Raw genomic sequence first — 17,609 nt, forward strand, 5'->3', positions numbered from 1 at the left:
CCGGTGGTAGCCGCCTTCCGGCTGTGGCGGCCAATCAGCGCAGGCGGGCGGGGCGGCGGGCGGAAGTTCGTTGTGTGTGGGTCACCTCCGCTCCCGGGAAGGTGCGGACGGGACGGGGGCCCGGGGCTGGAGCGGGGCCCTCCCGGCTGTACCCTCTTGCCTTCAGCTCGGGGAGCAGTGGGGCGCCGGCGTCTGGGGAGGAACGGGCGGTGAGGGCAGCTCTGCTCTGCGGGGCTGAGGGAAACGAGGACCCTTTGCCTGGAGCTGTCTCCTGTAACCGGGGAGGGGGCCGGGTCCAGCTGAGGGCCCCGTGGCTGTGGGGCTGGAGCCGCAGAGAGGAGGCAGGAGCTGGGCACAGGGGCAGGAAGCATTCCCATGTCCTATCCCATAAGCTTCTCTCCTGGACACCTCCTGGCCTGGGGACTATCCCGCCGAGGGGACTCAGAGCAGGGCGCTGCTGCAGTTGGGCCAGCCGTGGGGTGCACCGCCCCCACCAAGCACTCTCCCCACAGATGGCCCAGAGGCTGGCGCTCCAGCGGCTGCTCTCCCTCCCCGCGCGGGGGCCCCTGGCATCCCACTCCAGGGCCTTTGGCACCTCCGCTGGCCGCAGGAGCACTTTCAACGTGCAGGACGGCAGCGACTTCCAGGACCGGGTGGTGAACAGCCCCAAGCCCGTTGTGGTGGACTTCCATGCGCAGTAAGTTCCACTCGTGGCACTTGCACCCCTCTCCACCATTACCCGTGCAGGTGTGTCCCTGTGACTTTCCTGATGTGGTGGCACTCCGGGCACACCTTAGGGGAGCATGCCTGAGGGCTTCCCAAGGTGTGGAGTCTGTTGTTGAAAGTGCTTCTGCCAGTCAGGCTCAATCCATGAAGATTCCCCTCACAGCCACACCCTGCAGCAGTGTCAAACAGGAGTGCCAGGAAAGCATTTCCCAGGGTGGCATAGCTGCACCTTCCCGGTGTTCAGGTGTCACCCCAGCCCCCGTGTTGCATCATCCTACAAAAGGTGTCTCAGGAAAAAGCTCTGATATCTGCCCTATTTGGCTTCACAGATGGAACATCCTCTTAGAAACATTCAAGTTTGTTAACAGGTACTGAGAGCTCTGCACTTGCTATGCCTCACCATTGTTATGGTGTTTCATTCCATGTTTCTTAAAGCTGTATGGTTTTGAGGCTCTTTATAGCAAATGCCTTTATGTGTTAATAACAGCCATGTGACATCAATGACAGCAGTTGTCATCAATAAAAACACTGTCATCTGCCTGCCAGTAAAAATATTCCTAGATGTTATCTGCTCTATTAACAATACTGATTATCTTTGGGTTTTTCATGTATTTTCATAGTCCTCCAGTACTGTTATGTGAGCCTGTTGTAGCTGATTTGGGATAAACAACACAAAACAGGCAAAAAACTTCTGCTCTAAATAAACCAACTGACAAACCAAAGTGAGCATTAGTTGGGATCATCCAGGGAGGAGAGAACAATTAATTGAAGCCTAATACTGGATACAGAGCTTCCTTAACCTTTGACATTTCCTTTGTGAGAGAAGTGTTTTTCTATGCTGTGGTTCAGGAATTGTATTTCCAGGATGGCTCTTGAGTGGAACAGCAATTGTGGTAAAGGCACTGGTGTACCACCATGCCTTCCATGGCTGCACCTGCCTCTCCTAATGTCCCCTCTCTCTTCCTGCTCCATCAGGTGGTGTGGTCCCTGCAAGATCCTAGGCCCCAGGTTAGAGAAGCTGGTGTCCAAGCTGGAGGGGAAGGTGCTGATGGCCAAGGTGGACATCGATGATCACACAGACCTTGCTATCGAGTACGAGGTAGGAGGTGGAAGAGCACAGACTTTCTTTAGCCAGCAGTGCAAAGGTGCCTCCCTGGGGAGGGCTGTGCCTGTGCAGCGGCTGCGTTGGAGGGGAGGGGAAGCCCAGAGCCTACAGGTTCCCGATCCGTTGGGTCACTTGTCAGTAGGTGGTTTTTGCTGCTTGGCTCTGCTCCAGCTCCGCTGGTCATGCCCAGTATCCCCACCTCTAATTCTGCAGGGAGGTGTCCTCTAGGCCTTGCACGTGTCTGTCAGTGTAAACACTTCCCTGGCCTCGAGCACACACAGCATTTTGCTGCCAGCTGGGGCTGCTCAGGTGCAGGACAAGAACATGAAGTTACAAGCCCTACTCTGCTGTGCTGCTGAACGCGGTTCTTTGTGCAACCAGCCCATCCTCTCTTTTCCTTCCTTGTTCAGGATGTCTAGCTGGGTCATAACACCCCCATCCTTAAGTTGCAGCACAAGGAGACACGCTGAGTTTTGTTTGGACAGGTAGAAGCCAGGTCAGAAAAACCACATAAACAACAGGAGCACATGTCCTGCTCTTGAAAGGAGAGAACCTTGGTGCTTGCACTAGTGTGTGACATTACTGCTGGGTGTGTTCCCTGTGCTGCCTTTCTCCCAGGAAGGAGTAGAATGACTGGAGAAAGCCATGGCTTTAGTTTACATAATTCATTTATTTGTCCCTTCTGTCAGTGATTAGGTAGTTTAAGAAACACAAAAAGCCCTTTGAGGGCCCTGCTTGCCTCTGTTGTCTCTCCTTGGAAACAACCACTCTGCCCATGGAGTTGGGGCATTCTGCTGTTATGTTTTACAGGGAAAAAAAATGCTTCATTTTCATTTGAGTATTACACAGATGGATCTGCTCCCCCTCTGCAAATGAAGTCCTGCTCTCAGGGTGACAGCTAGCACAGCAAGCTCCTCAAGCTGCCCTGAAAAATCTTCTGTGCAAGCTGTCATTTTGTTGAGCCTGGAGAAGATGCTGTGTGCCATTCCCACACCTTGCCAAGCCAGAAGGAGATGGAAGTGGCAACAGCTTGTTCCCTCCCACTCTTTCCCCAGGGAGACCTTTTTGCCTGTGCTGTGGTGGCATGCCCACACAGCTGGTGGCCACAATCATGACTTGCAGCTCCCACAAGCTCAGCATGAGAGCCTCCAGTGCTCTCCAGGATGGAGGCATGTTGGCAGATACACCCCAGGCCAGGGAAGATGGCTGCTGGCTCCTGAGCAGTGCTGGCTGCTGAAAGCACAAAAGGCTGTATAGCGCAGAGGGTTTTGGTGAGAAGTTGAAGAGGATGAGGTGGTTTTAGTGATGATCTAAAAGAGTGTAAATCCCAATAGATGCAGGGAAAGCTCTGGTAGCAGCCACTCTAAGGAAAAGAGAATAGAGATTATTAGCTCAACTCATGTATTGTTCCAAGCCTTCCAGTAGATAGAATTAGCTGGGATTACAAGAGGATAATCTCAGATGAGTGGAAAATGACAAGCGGGGTGTGTGCATGCAGAAAAAGGTCTGTGAAAAGAGGCTGAAAGTCACAAGTTTTGCAGGTTTGAGGACGTGCTGCCTGTCCTCCCTGCATGGGTGCTGAGGGTGCACTGCCTCCTGTGTGTGTTTGTTTGCAGGTAGGACTGAGGCTGCAGGGAAGGGTCAGCTTCTAGCAGTTCATTCTGGAACCTTATATACAAACATGATGAAGTTTTTGTTTTGCAAGAGGCCCTCCTCCACTTTTGGAGTGGTGTGTGTGTCTTGTCTTGGCCATTGTTCCCGTGGCTGAAACACTGTCCCTTGACAGAATTTTCTGCTCAGATCTCCGTAGTTTGGAGCATCCTTTCCAAGGCAGAAGTTTGGTTCATGTGCTGAGCATGTGCTTGGTTTTGCTTCATCTTCTGGGAAGTTGCCATTTAAGGAGAAATGTCAGGGCTGATGGGAAGGCACCAAGTCGAGATTAAAGAGGGACCAAATAGAGTGTTTAGTGAGAGATTGGGAAAACCACATGGGGTGTTTAGAGGAGATCAGAAAACATTTGTTTTAAAGCCATTCCATTGGGGATCAGATGTCTGCACGCCGAGGAAATCTTTGTTTGGGGGTTTTCAATGTCCATGCCACCCCCATAACTCCTTCACTAGCTGCCAGGAAGTCTCCCTCCATCCATGTTTATTCCCCTGCCCAGGCACACACGCAGCCCCCAGCTTGCTGCCTGCTTGCACAATGTCCTCATCAGCAGCAGGGGGAGGCACCGGGAGGGTGACCCCCCTGGAAGAGCCCAGGAATGCTGGCGCATTCCTTTATACAAGCAGCCCGCCCCATTGCCCTTGGCTCTCAGCCATTCCAGCTTAGCACAAAGCACGAATGCATTTCCTGCAACTAGGAATGTCCTCAGTGCCCTTCCCTGTCCTGTTATGCCCAGCAGAAAAGTGCTTTCTCTGGGGACTCCTCATTTTATCTAACACCTTTCATCTCTGAATGTGGCCTTTCTCCACTGCTCCAGCCAGCTCCTGACCTTGTGCCTCAAGAACAGAAAGGGAGAAGAAATATACCTGTTTATCTGCAGTCTCTTAAAATTCTTTAGATTCATCTCTTGCCTTAGCCAGTTGCCTCTATGTGTGATGACTGGGAAAGGACAGCCCCTTCTCTGGCCACTGTGGGTGGGCAGCTTAGGAGAGCTGCTAGGTACAGAGATGGTCATTCATCAATGGGGCTCCATCCTGTTACCCCCTCACTCAGAGGCCTGGGTGAAGTCCTTCCCCCTGCTCTGTTGTGTGGCATCTGAACTTGTATAAAAGTTTCAAATGGGAGAGAATTCCCTTGGTATGGGTGTTGCCAGGAATAACCAGGATGACCATGTTTGTTTGTTTATTTATGTGGTCAACACTAATCAAAAGCAGACTGATTTTTTCTGTAGAAATGCTCTTCACGGAGGAGGAAAGTTTGTTTAGGTTCAGTGCAGATGGGACCCAAAAAAAGACAGGGGAAAAAAAAAAGAAAAAATGTCCTCAACTTTGCATTCTAGAAATTCTCATTACATTTTCTTCTCAACCAGCAAAACAAAGTACATGCTCCATTAATAGGCTACCCTTGCTGCAGCTGGCAGGAAGGAAGCTGACAAAAACAGCATGTTTTCTGCATGAGCAGAGGAAAGTTGTTACGTGCCCCTGGTTCTCGTCTGGCCCTGCAGCACCAGCCCCAGACCTTCCACTCTTTCTTGGGATTTGCTCACTAGCATGAAGAGGGAAAGAAATTGAGACGTTGTGAAGCTCTTGGGTGCACTGGTCAGCCTGCAGGGCCTGGCAACATGGTGCTGGCTGCATCTCCATAGAGCTTCCAAGAGTTGCCTATTCCTCACTCTGGCCCTAATAGGGGCCAGCTCTTGTTTTTTTTGGATGGGACTGGAGCAACTCTGTTTGGTATTAACCCACTGTGCAAACCAGAGAGAGGCTCAGTGGGTTAGCCCTTCTCAGGGAGGAAGCAGCTGGGTGTAATGCATCCTTTATCTCTCCTAAAATCGCAAGGGCATGTGTTGGCGCCATCGCTGGTGCTAGGGCCCAAGCCCTCTGGATCTGCTCCCTGCAGTCACTAGGAGGTGCTGAAGATTGTGCATTGAGCAGCTCCGACGCTCCCATCCCTTCAGATGAGACTGCACAAGCCCTGAAGGACACTGTGGGGAGCTGCACTGGGCTGCCCAGCTGGAACCGGGTGGGAAGGGAAGACAAAATGTCCCTTTCAACTCAGGCTCCAGTGGGAGAAAAGCCAGCCCACTGATGAGTTTCCAGAGGATTTGCAGGTCTTTGTTGGCAACAGGGCTGGCAGTGCACATGGGAAGGCCCTGCAGGCTGGAGAGTCAGCGGGCGGGATAAGGACATGATGTGTTTTGGGGGGAGACTTTGCAGGGATAAGGGCATCAAAGCTGTGGGGTCAGGAATGTGATCAGATCTTCCATTGCTGCAGCTCTCCAACCTCTGGTTGTTCCTTCTTTCAGTCATGTCCCTGGGGTCTCTGCTGTCACCAATCAACCAGCAAGTCCCTGAGGAGTGTTGTCATTTCCAGCACTGTTCTCATGGATAATTCCCAGAAAACTTTGTTCTGAGCTAAAAAAGCAGTGCCCAGAGCAGCTCAGCTGCCTGCTAGCTCTGGTCAGAGGGACTTTTTCAGTTCCTACGTAATCGTCAGGGATGTGCAGTGAATGACCACGGGTTTGTGACCAGATAAACCACTGAAAACAGAAGTGGGAAAGGAAGAAAGCTTGGAGGGGATTGTCATTGCCATAATATGATGGAACAGGAAATCTGCCTGTGCAATGGTGGGGCAGGTAGGATTAGAGCTCCAGTCCTGTCTGGAGAAGAGCACGGGTCCAAGTCTGATGCTACCCTGGCCGTAAAATGTCCAAAGGTCATTATGTCTGAGATGTGTTATTTATGATAGGACAAAAGGGAAGGAGAAGAAGCATTTTTACTGGAGAGGAACTTTGTATTAACTGTGGTTTTGTCTTTAAAAATTTTGTCATATTTAAACTCAGAAAGTAGCTCAGCCTTGTCTTGAGTAGAGTGGTGTAAGTCAGTGTGGAGAGGGGAAACATGGAGCTCAGCTGGCCTGTCTTGCAAGTGGACATCTTACCCTAGAGCAGTGCATGCTCAGCTCCCTTGTAGCTACTTCCTTAGACTTCCATTGGGAGACCAGGTGCAGGTGGCTTCCTGCAGGCTTTGCTCACCTGTCTTCCTGTTTCTCTTGCCCCAGGTGTCAGCAGTGCCAACTGTGCTGGCTATGAAGAACGGAGACGTCGTGGATAAATTTGTGGGCGTAAAGGATGAGGATCAGCTGGAGGCATTCCTCAAGAAACTCATTGGAGCCTGAAGTAAAAGGGAGGCTGTACCTCTGCCTCTGGGCATGTCCATGTTGTGCATTCCTTGCCTGCAGAGAGCTGAGGGCAGGTCAATTGCCTGCCCTCTACAACCCGGGGGTTTCTTCTGTTTTGGTGGTTTTAGGAGATGGAAAATGTTGTAACTCTTCCTCCTTCTCCCCCTTCTCATGAGCAACAGTAGTTGTAAAGGGCGCTGAGGAGCAGGGCTGCTTATTCTCAAGCGGGGAATTAGGCTGGGATTAGGAGCCTGTGTTTATCAGCCAAGAGCTGACGTGCAGAGCTGCTGCTGCTGAGTTATGAGGAGGAATGTTTTTGTCTTTGCCTCACGTCTGATAGCCCAGAGCAGAGGGCAGCTGCTCCCTGCAAGATGATGGTACATACCTGCCCTGGGTGGGTTCATTTAAAGCTGAGAATGCCTCTGCCTTGTCTGTGAAACCTGTTTCTTTTTTCATCTGTCCTTGTGTTGCTGGGACAGGTACAATTCCTCCACAAGTCCGTGGGTTCCCATTAATCCATGGGTTAATTTTATAAGAGAAAATAGGGAGAAGTATTTTATGGATCTTCCTTTGTATGTCTGCAGTAGTGAACTTCAGTCAGTGACTACTGTCTAGCTGGGAGAATAAAACTTGATTCTCACAAATCTGTCTGTCCGGAGAGGTGAGTTGGGAGTATCAGCAGAACAGTTTCTAATGATGGGTTGGGAAAGTGCAGGTTATGACTTGATCCCTACTAAAAGGTAATTTGCTGAAAAACAAAGTAGGGAATTCCTTCCATGGAGCTTTCAGTGCTGCCTGTAGGACCCCCTTTGTGTGCTGCTGGATCCAGGGGGCCAGAGGGAGGACTCGCCTTTCACACACAGATGAACAGCTGCTCATTGCACACAAGGAACCTGAGCTGTGCTCCGTCCCCATGTGCTTTTCTCACCCCTCCCCTGTCTGTGGAGCCTGAGAGCCTCCCTCTCCCTGTTGTGAATAATTAAATGTGCTCCCACAGGTGAGCCCTGCCAGAAGGGCTTTTGACTTCAATTGCCCTGACCATTGGACTAAGGATGCCGGTTGTAGGCTTCTATCTAAGCAGCCTTTAGCCTTTCCAACCTCTTCCTCCTTCTCCTCCTCACATACACCTGCTTCCTGCCAACCTAGCTTCTGAGTGCTCCCAGCCTCCTGTGCTTGCAGGCAGAGTACAGCACCAGCACTGATGACTGCTGTACTATTTAATTCCAGCTTGCTTATCTAAGCTGCATGAGAACATTGTAAGTGCTTAATAACTATGTACAGGCTTTTTTTCTTTTTTTTTTTTTTTTTTTTGCCACAGCTTCTGTTTCCTTCCATCACTCTTAAATCTGCTTTGGCTTTGTTCCATTTCACCTCCCTAGCATATGAGCAGCCAGGTAATTTTTTTTCTGCACCTCTGCAGTAACGATTTATGACCTTTGAAGGAGCCAGGGGAGTGGTGATCCAAGTCCTGCTGCAACTGCAGTGCTGCTAGTTGGCATCACAGCTCCCACTTCCTTCTGTCACCCTGGAGCCTGGGCCACAGCACAAGGTGGTACTGGTCTCCTGAGGTGGTTGCCTCCCATTTGGGCTGGGTTGATCTCACTGCTGGCACCCTGCTAGAGGTGATGTCACTTGGATGTAATCTGGCAAAGAACTGTTGGTCAGTTACAATCAATAAAAACCGGTATTTCATTTTATTCCGGGAGATCACAGAGACTGTGCTGCTCCTGACCTCGGGTTTCAGCCTGGGCAATTTCCCCTGCAGTTTCAGTGTTCCTGCTCAGTAAACACTTCTAGTAAAGACTCCATTTTCCTGCACAAGCAGGAAAAGTAGGGGAACAGCGTCACATACCCGACAATAATCAACTTTTCTTGCCTTACCATCCTACAGAACAGGAAAAAACACAGTAACTTTGCATTGTGTAATTATGGGGCAGTATAAAATAGTTATTTGATTGCTTCCTTCTAAGGAAAAGCAGAGCTAAAGTGTCACTCGCTGTTAAAGTGCCAGCACACTTAAGGGTGCATTATGTGAAAGCCACAACTGTTTCTTTGAGATAAATGCTGAAGACCCATGTACATGGTGCTGTGTGGGAATCCTTCAGATTCCAACATTCCTTTGTTGTTCCTTCAGAACAGTGTAACAGGTGGGCAGTAGGAGGAGGGGTTTGGGGACCCCTTGAGATTCCTCAAGCACTTTGCAAGGTTTCCACCACAGGACAGGACTCAGAGCAAAAGGATATTTTCTGTGCCAGGTTTTTTAATTCGGCTCCCTGTTTGCCGGGTGCTGGGGAAGGCTTCAGGGATTCCCACAGTGGTGTTAATAACAAGCAGTGCAAGCAGGGAAGCAGTGCCAGCACTGTATTTATGTAGTGGTTAAAGAGGGGTTGCAAAGCAATTTTCATGTCACCTGAATGTGATGTTGGTCTTTCCCAATTGAAGGGAGGTGAAGCAATGGGTAATTCCTCAACAGTAGCTGTTCTTTCCATGTCAGCTGGGAAAATGTTTCCTCTCTCCAGCGAGGATGCAGTTTGTTTTCCCTTTGGTGTTAAGCACATCAAATCCTCCTCTGATCTGTCAAGCATTTTCTCTCTCCTACCCAAGCCTGTCTATTTGATAGTAGCTTTCTCAACTCTTAATGTTCCTTGTTTCTATTTTAAGAGGACGTGGCAGTCACTGCCATCCTAAGGGGAGTAATGCTCAGCTAAGCCCACTTCTCTTCCCCATGCATGTTTTGGACCCAATGCCAAGGTTCCCCCAAGGGTCAGGCACAGTGCCTCTGTCCTCACAGTCTTGTCCAAGGCACCTGATTACAGGCAAGCAGAGGTTTTCCATTAGTTTCTGTTTGGTTTATATTTGTATCGAGCCATAACAGCTGCTCCTTTCCCCAAGATGTTTGTGCCTACCTGCTGAGCTCCCAAGTTAATTTCCAGCTATTCTGCCTCATAGTGAATATCTGTGAGGAGGGAGGGAGAGCTTTGCTGTCTTCTCTACTGGAGGTGTTAGAAGATGGAAAACTCAGGTTGCTTGGCTTGCAGCACAGAGTGGGCTGTGTATATGTGGTCCTCTGAAGGGGATAGTTTGGGCCAGTTTGTTTCCAGTGAGGTCTGACCTCAGCCTGGTACCTGGCCAGTAAATCCTTTGCTTTATCAACAGACGTGATTCCTCCTGTGCGAAGAACAAAACAAAGACCAGCTCAGTGTCAACAGGGAAATGGCCCCCACTGACACTGCCTTAGGCAGAACCTTTCACCAGCCCAGCCAGGCTGTTGGCCCGAACAGTTTGTTAATTACTTTAAGCTTCCCCTCACACACCTCGTTTTTCTCATCCAAGTAAATTACGGGATTCAGACAGAATTAAATTCTCCAGCCCTGCAAGGCTGTTTGCAGCAATGTTAAATAAGCTCAGTGTTGTTCGAAACTACTGCTAAGTGCTGGCAAGTGCTTGCTGTGAGTTTCCTGCAAGTTAAAAAGTAACAGCAACTGCAACAGTCTAGTCAATAAAAAGATAAGATAAAACTACCATAGGCTTCATTTCCAAACCAAAACCAGACTTGATCAACTGTTACACAGTCTCCTATCCTCCTTACCTGCCCCTGCAACACACCCCGGCTCAAGCTGTGGTTTAACCCCAGTTGAGAACTAAATACCAGGTAGCTGCTCAATCACACCTCTCCTGGTGAGATGGGAAGGAGAATAAGGGGGGGAAAGGCAAAAGCATGGGTTGAGATAAGAACAGTTTAATAATCTAAATAAATTGAAATATAAGGATAACATAATAATACCTGTAATGAAAAGGGAAACTACACAATGAGGGAGAAAACAAGAGAAACAAGTGATGCGCAATATAAATGCTCACCACTTGGCTGATTGATGCCCAGCCTGTCCTTGAGCAGTGATTAGCTCCTTCCAGGTAACCACCAGTTTATATACTGGGGATGATGTCCTATGACATGAAATATCCCTTTGGCCAGTTCAGATCAGCTCTACTTCCCAGCTGCTTGTGTAGCTCCTCACTGGCAGAGCATAGGGAACTGAAAAGTCCTTGATTTAAAGTAAGCACTGCTTAGAAAGAAGTAGAGCATTGGTATGTTATCAGCATTATTCTCATACTAAATCCAACACAGCACTGCACTGGCTGCTAGGAAGAAAATTAACTCTATCCCAGTCAACCAGGACACCATCCTTCACCACACAGGGGTGGTGTTCTGCCATGTCTTGTTGCTCTTTTCAAGGATGTGGGGTGCCCTTGTGAGCTTTGTGGTTTCTTTGCCTCTGCAGCTCTGTAACTTCAGCAACACTTTTCTCCATAAAACCTTTCACAGGCAAAACCCAAAGACTGCAACTCTCAGGAGAGTGGTAACCACAGGCTGGATGCAGTGTGGAGGGGGCTGCTGTGCTGAGCCATGCCTGGTTGCTTTTTCTCTCTGCATTCTATCAGTCAGGGAAGGATGGAGGCAGGAGCAGCAGGGGAATCCCAAAATTTCTTACACCAGAGAAGCCAAATGGCTGAAAATGAGACGTACAAAGAGAGATTGAAAATGCGTCCACCCACACCCCAAGGAATGGAGTGAGGAGAAACCCTGTGGCTGCCTTCCTGGTGGCAAGGGGCCCCTTGCCCAAGGGTGGGCAGTGAGACAGAGAAACATCCTACAAGGAGAGGCCAGAGGGGGACACTGGAGCCACTTCTGTCCTGACAGTGGAGGACAGCTGGAAGCTGCAGGCAACAGGGAAGCACCAAACTTCCCAGCTCACACTGACTTCCTAGGCTCTCATGATACACAATAAAAATGCACTAAAATTGATGGGTTTTCTCCATGGCCTGCATGAAATAAGGTCTGTGAAATAAGGTCCCTGGAGGTGTATATGTAAATATATGTTTATCTACTCCCATACTCTTGCCCTCTGTTGTGGAAAGTGCCAAGAGTGTTTCTGTGACTCACAGATGTCCCAGCAGCTGCAGCTGTTGACAGAAAAGGACAGGAGCCAGCCTGCTGGCTCTCCCACCCAAGGCAAGGCTGAGCTCCCTGTACCCTTCTCAGGCTCTACAAGCTTCTCTTTGCTCTGCTGCTAAAGGCACCCTGGCTCCATCTCTCTTACGAGTGGACAAGTGGTTGAGCAATTTCCTGAAAAACAGGAAATTTTTGCAGCAAGAGTCCTCAGAAATACTTCAAGTCACCCAGGGGGTACAACATACACCAGAGATGTCGGTGTTTTCCAGAGATGGTGACCTCTGGTCACCCGCGTAGCTGCAGATCCATGCCAGTCCCACACAGCTGTCAGGGAGAGGGTGTTTGTCCCAGCGGGCTCTGCACATGGAGCTGCATCCCCCGGGGTTGCTGTCTTGCTCCATCGTGAGGCAATAACACTTCCCCCCAGCGCCCGTAGCCGCGGGCGCAGGGACTGCAGGGCTCCTTTCCCTGCGCGTGGTTTTCCCCGCGGGGCCATGGCACAGGCAGCAGCAGGTAACAAACCCAGCCCTGGGTCTGGCTGTCGCAGTGGCCGGGATGGAGAGGGAGTGATGCAAGCTCCAGCATGCCTGCTGGTATTTATATAACATCATTTTGCTTTAATCCGGCTTTTTAAGTAAACTGTCAAAGCTCTTTCTGTTCACTTGTTCACTAGGAACCTTTTTTTTTTTTTTTTTTTGACTGCGAGTTTCATCTTTCAAAGCTTGGCTAGTTTTGAGTGATGCCGAAAAGCCTCATTTACAGTGGCTTTTTGTTCTGTACTGGTATTGTTCAGGCAGAAGTGGTTGTTTTCTTTTTGTCCTGGCATAGCTCAGAAGTGACTGCATAGTCTGAGCTCAAACTTTCTAAAAATACTTAACCGTGAGGAGAGATCCAGGATGTCACTGCTCAGACCCAGAGATTAACGCCTTGGAAAGGTGCAGTGGTCTGAAAAAGAAGACAGTGGCAGTGTCCTGCCAGTTCTGGTCACCGTAAACCCTGGAGCTTCAACACGTGGCAGGCAGAGAGGATCTGCAGAGGGTTGTGGATCTCTGAGGCACTAGGAAGTCCACCCAGTCCCTGCAGAACCAGTCCAAGGGAAATACTTTTTGAGGAGAGGCTGTAAGGTCACTCAGAAGTCATAAAGAGCACTTCTTGCTTCTTGGAGAAGCAAGGCTGAACAATGAGTGTGCTCTGCACCAGAGGTTGGTCTTCATAATCACATCCTCCTGTTGGAGCGTGAGATGGCTCTGGGGGAAGGGAGGATGACAGGCACTAAGCAGAGCAGAGATCAGACATATGACAAATTGCAGGAAAGCATGTGGGAACTCCTTTTTGTCCTGCCACAGGCTGATTGCAGGAAGCTTCCCAGGTGACAGCTTTAGCAGCTGCTGGGACAGGAGACCTTATTGTTCGGCAATTGTGTTTACGGCTGTGCCAGTTCTTGTCAGGAAGCTACAAGACAAAACCCCTGCATTCCTCCTTCTTGCTTGCCAGGTCTGCTCTCAAGGGGTTGATCCTTCAGCTTAGCTATTTCAGCTTACCTCGCTACCTGAGGGGATCTAGCTTCCCCTTCCCAGCCAGGCCAGGTCCCATGGGCTTCATCCTAAAATCCTGGCAGGAGCATGGAAACTTTTCATAGAGTTCAGGCAAGATTAAAGGTTGATGCTTCATACCTACCACTGCATTTCTCATGCTAAACTGTGCAGTTGCCCAGCATTCCAACCTCCTTGTACCTGTCTGAACACTGTTTACTTCTTGTTTCCCTTTTCCTGGCCTTGGTATCAAGTTCTATTCTCATTTTTTTGACATCTCTGAGGAGGAGGCACATTTGGGGTTTTCTTAATCTGTCTGGCATTGCACATGAAGGCAGAAGCTGGCAGCATCCTTGAGATGAAAGGATGCAGGAACATGAGGGACCCATCATTGCTGGTCTCACTGGAGCCTGCGGCACAGAAACTGGCAGCATGTGGCCATGTTTGCAAGCAAACTCCTTAGGCTGCTGTCATCTCCCTGTTCTGCTGCTCCCTCACAACGCTGTGGCCCCTGTGACATTGTGTCCAGCCCGTGGTGGCCAGCAGCACATGACTGACCCAAGGGCACTGTTCCCAGCCTCGTTTGTCCAGCTTGCAGCTGGGGTCATGATAGCTAAGTTCTGCCACTGTTACATCCCAAGCCCTGTTTCCCTCCCTGGGGTTTTATACTGAGGCCAGAAATGATGGTCACGTCCCCTCCAAGGAATCAACAAGCTGTGGCATTTCCGTTGAGGGCGGAATCTGAATCTGCTGTCAGAAAATCCCTCTGCCATGGAGCTGATGAGGCAAGGAGGCTGGTGTGTCACCGGCTCTGCTAAGGGGCGCCAGCCGGGGTTTTTCATGGACCGGATGCGCCTGTTGTCATCATCTCACCTGGAGAGGGCCTGGCTGCAGTTCAGCCCCTGCCACGCTTGCCTGTGCCTGTAATCTCCCGGGGTTTTGCAAAAGCGCCAGCAGCCCACAGTGGGGGAGCTGCAGCACTCGGGTGATTCAGCCAGGGAGCCTCTGTCCCAGCTGAGTCAGGCCTTATTCCAGCATCTCCCTGCCCTGCTGCTGGGAGCTATGTCTACAAATTGCAGGAGCCTCACAAACTGGGTCCCCCAGCACTTCTGCCCCTTTGTCGCCCAGCCCAGCATCTCAGCCAAAGCTGACTCCGGCCATGGCTGCTTCCTCTTCATGGGACTGCTGTGCACAAACAGCTGTATCATGTCAGCCTGGCAGGCTGCACTGCCCTGATAAATGACCCAGTTCCCTAAAGCAGGGACGGAACTGCCAATGTACGGCTCCCTAGGCTGAGGGAAGGGCAGCAGATAGCCCAGCCATATGCTTCAGGAACCTCACTGTCCTCATCCCATCTGTCTCCCACCAATACTGTGTCTCCCGATGTCTTCTCTTGTGACACACAGCAGCACAGGTAGCACCCAGGGTGTCTAAATCCATAAACCCTGCTTTGCAGAGAGGGTGGATGGCAGCACCATTGGCACTTTGGAAAGCCATAGCCAATGCCTTGGAAAGAGTCAGCATAGGCTGAGTACCTGCAGATGGTGTCCTCATAAAAATGAAGGAGGAGCAGCCTCCAGCCATCGCCCACGGGCACCTATCAGCAGCCCATGAGCTTGTGCTGGGGACACTAGAAGATGAAATGGTGCCCTACAGGGTGTTCTCTTGCCCCATTTCTGCACCAGCCTGCGTTGACTATGCATTCTCACATCAGGGGAGGGAGATGGGACAGGAAGGCCCTCATTATCCAGGGCTTGCTAATTAGACGGAATGTTATCTCCAGCCCAGATGTCAGCTCTGACCTCCCTCTAACCTTCTTCTAGAAATCAAAACAGACACAACTCTGTTTGTTTAAAAATAAGAAAAATAAGCCTTTGGGATGAAGCAGGAAAATGTGGCCTTGGAGGTATGTCTGGGGAGGGAGGAGGGCACAGAACCAGATAAGCCTTGGTGAGGTTCTCCAGGCTGCCAAGCTGGGCGGGACTGGCCACCTTGCCCTGGGCAGAGAACAAGGTCCCATGGCTCATGGTGGCTGTGCACGTATTTTGGACGTTCTAACCTATATCCAGCAGGGGTGTTGGTGCAGACACAGCTTCTTGTCCCAACACAACCCAGGGGATCCCAGCTGGGTCCTGTAGATCCAGATGTGAAGCTGATAGGGAAGATCAGCTGAGTTTGTATTTCACCTCTCTGCCTTGCTTTTGGGATGTACAAAAGGGTCTCAAAAGGACATGTTGATCCCTGGAACAAATTCTGCCTTTCAAACCTGACCTGAATATATTTTCCTCATGCCACCTAAGCGGTCCCTTAATTGTTTCAGAGTAAAGGGACCTGAGTGACATAAACAGCTGGTGATTCTTGCCCTTGACTTGTAGTACAACCTTGTTTTACTGCATTTCTGTAATGATTTTCTATAGCTGGGGAACAAACTTTGCCTGACTCTGATCTGGGTCAGACCTTTGAGCCCCTCACCCTTTGTTAACCCAGATTTACATCTCCATTCCCAATAGCAAGCTACATTGCTTTGCTTCCTCTTCTTTGTAAGACTACAGCTCCAGCCTGGAGATTAACACCAAGGCCTTTACCCAACACCCCTTCTCCTTCTGTGTCAAGCATCCAAGCACCCTGGGCTGCAGCACCAAAGCTCCTTATGACAGAGGCTTGATGCAGTTCTTGCAGTAAAATGAGGAGTGGATGTGGCCAGCTGAGAACCAGTGCCTCAGGGCTTTCTCCTGCTGCTGCTACCTCTGTGGCTTGGGGAAGTCACTGGCCCAGCCTTGGCTCCACCCTGCCCAGTCCACCAACACCACAGTACCAGGACACCAGAGGGATTGTTCATTAAGCCACAATCCCAGTATTTCAAAAGGCACTGCTGATTTGTAGTTATGCAATGCTTTGCATACCGTATCCCCAAGACAGCAAGCAGGTAAAGTTTTGAAGTGTCCCTTTTCACTTGACTCTTTCGAAAACACCTCTTCGTCCCCTGAGTAATGGGTGTTCTTTTTCATGCTCTGAAGGCTGTGCCTCATGCTCATGACATCAAAGCAGTGATGTGCTTGCCCTCTGGCAACATCACCAGAGCAGAAAATTATTTCTGTTGTCTTCCAGACCTGGCTACTGCCTAGTACACCTTGTCTCCCTGAGCTTCAGGGTTACTGAAGCAGAGTAATAGCTGAGAAGTGAGTAATCAAGAAGCTACCTGACCAGATTAAAACCTGACTGTAAACATCTTCTCCAACAATAATGAGAAGGAAGATCTGTGCCTGCTAAGGTTCAGGGCTGCTGCAGGACCATGCTCAGACATCCCTGGGACTCAGTGTGGATGACATTCACACAGCAACCTGCAAGAAAGCTCTGCTTACAAAAACCACCACAGCTCCAGGGCCTTGAGTGATTTTGCACCCATTTTTATGACCTAAACTTCAGAGTCAATATTTACCTGAGAGGCGGATGCACAGCTGCCCTGTGACGCTGTGTACACACATGGACAAATGCTGGTGCTGTGCATGCACACCCCAATGCTCACACTCAAAAACTTGAGCTTCTACAAGGAGGCAGAGACACCTGCTCTGGCTCCTCAGGCTGCTTCAGGATAGTCCTTCACATTTGCAAGAGGGACACGCACAAACTGGAGCAACTCCAGGGCAGAAGTATGAAGCTGCCCAAGAGAACTGGACCATCTGACACACGGGCAGGGACTGAGGGAGCTGAGTCAGTTTGCAAAGGGACAAGAAAGCTCATGACGGGGACTGTCTAACCACCGACTTCTACTACCCAAATGGGGGTTATGTGGAAGGTAAAGCCACACTGCCAGTGTGGAAGGACAAGAGGGAAAAGATGGTGGAATTGCCATCCTCTGAGTTTTTCAAATCCCAGTTGGATACGGCCCTAAGCACCTTGATCTGACTTTAAGGCTGGTCCTGCTCCAAGAAGATGGTTGACCTAGAGACCGCCAAAATTACCTCTTATGCTAAATGATGCTGTGGTTTTGGTAATAGCACATATTTGATAGCAGATATTCTTTAATTCAGATACTGATTGCAACCACATGCATGTGGGACACTATAAGAACACCTATGACCAGCCACACAACTGAATTCAATTCATTCCCAATATCCCTGAAAAGGAGGCTTTCTGGCCTCTACTAAGCTTCAGTTCCCTCAGTTTCTGAGCAGCTTGTGGGTCTGGCTGCTCATGACTGTGCATTTTCAGCACCTCTGTAGCAGGCACATAGTCAAATGTACCAAGGAAATTATCAAACAGGAAACATCTGTCTTTCTTTTGATTCAGGGTTGTTTCCAGCTGAATCAGCTGTCTGTCATCTGAGACTGGGAGTGGGAGTGTAAAGATCAGAGGAGGGAGGGGAGTAATCCTCCTTCAGGGACAGTTCAGACTTGGTTTGGCTTCACTCAGTCGTCAAACGCCAACCCTGACCCTTGAGAAGCTGAGA

The 17,609-nt window shown here is 49.9% G+C and overlaps 1 protein-coding gene across 2 annotated transcripts; it reads left to right on the forward strand.

Moving 5' to 3' along the window:
- The first annotated feature begins 33 nt into the window (after positions 1 to 33).
- On the forward strand, positions 34 to 7,320 carry TXN2 (thioredoxin 2). Of its 2 annotated transcripts, none has more exons than XM_040061529.1 (4): positions 34 to 101; positions 513 to 697; positions 1,702 to 1,825; positions 6,557 to 7,320. In XM_040061529.1, the coding sequence occupies exons 2-4, from the start codon at positions 513 to 515 to the stop codon at positions 6,671 to 6,673; spliced, it is 426 nt and encodes a 141-aa protein (XP_039917463.1). In that variant the 5' UTR covers positions 34 to 101; the 3' UTR covers positions 6,674 to 7,320. The 2 variants fall into 2 exon arrangements, with proteins under 2 accessions (XP_039917463.1, XP_039917464.1); XM_040061530.1 differs by having other exon boundaries at positions 82 to 209.
- The last annotated feature ends 10,289 nt before the right edge of the window (positions 7,321 to 17,609 follow it).

This window comes from Hirundo rustica, chromosome 4 (assembly GCF_015227805.2).
Source record: "Hirundo rustica isolate bHirRus1 chromosome 4, bHirRus1.pri.v3, whole genome shotgun sequence".
In the NCBI taxonomy this organism is placed as follows: domain Eukaryota; kingdom Metazoa; phylum Chordata; class Aves; order Passeriformes; family Hirundinidae; genus Hirundo; species Hirundo rustica.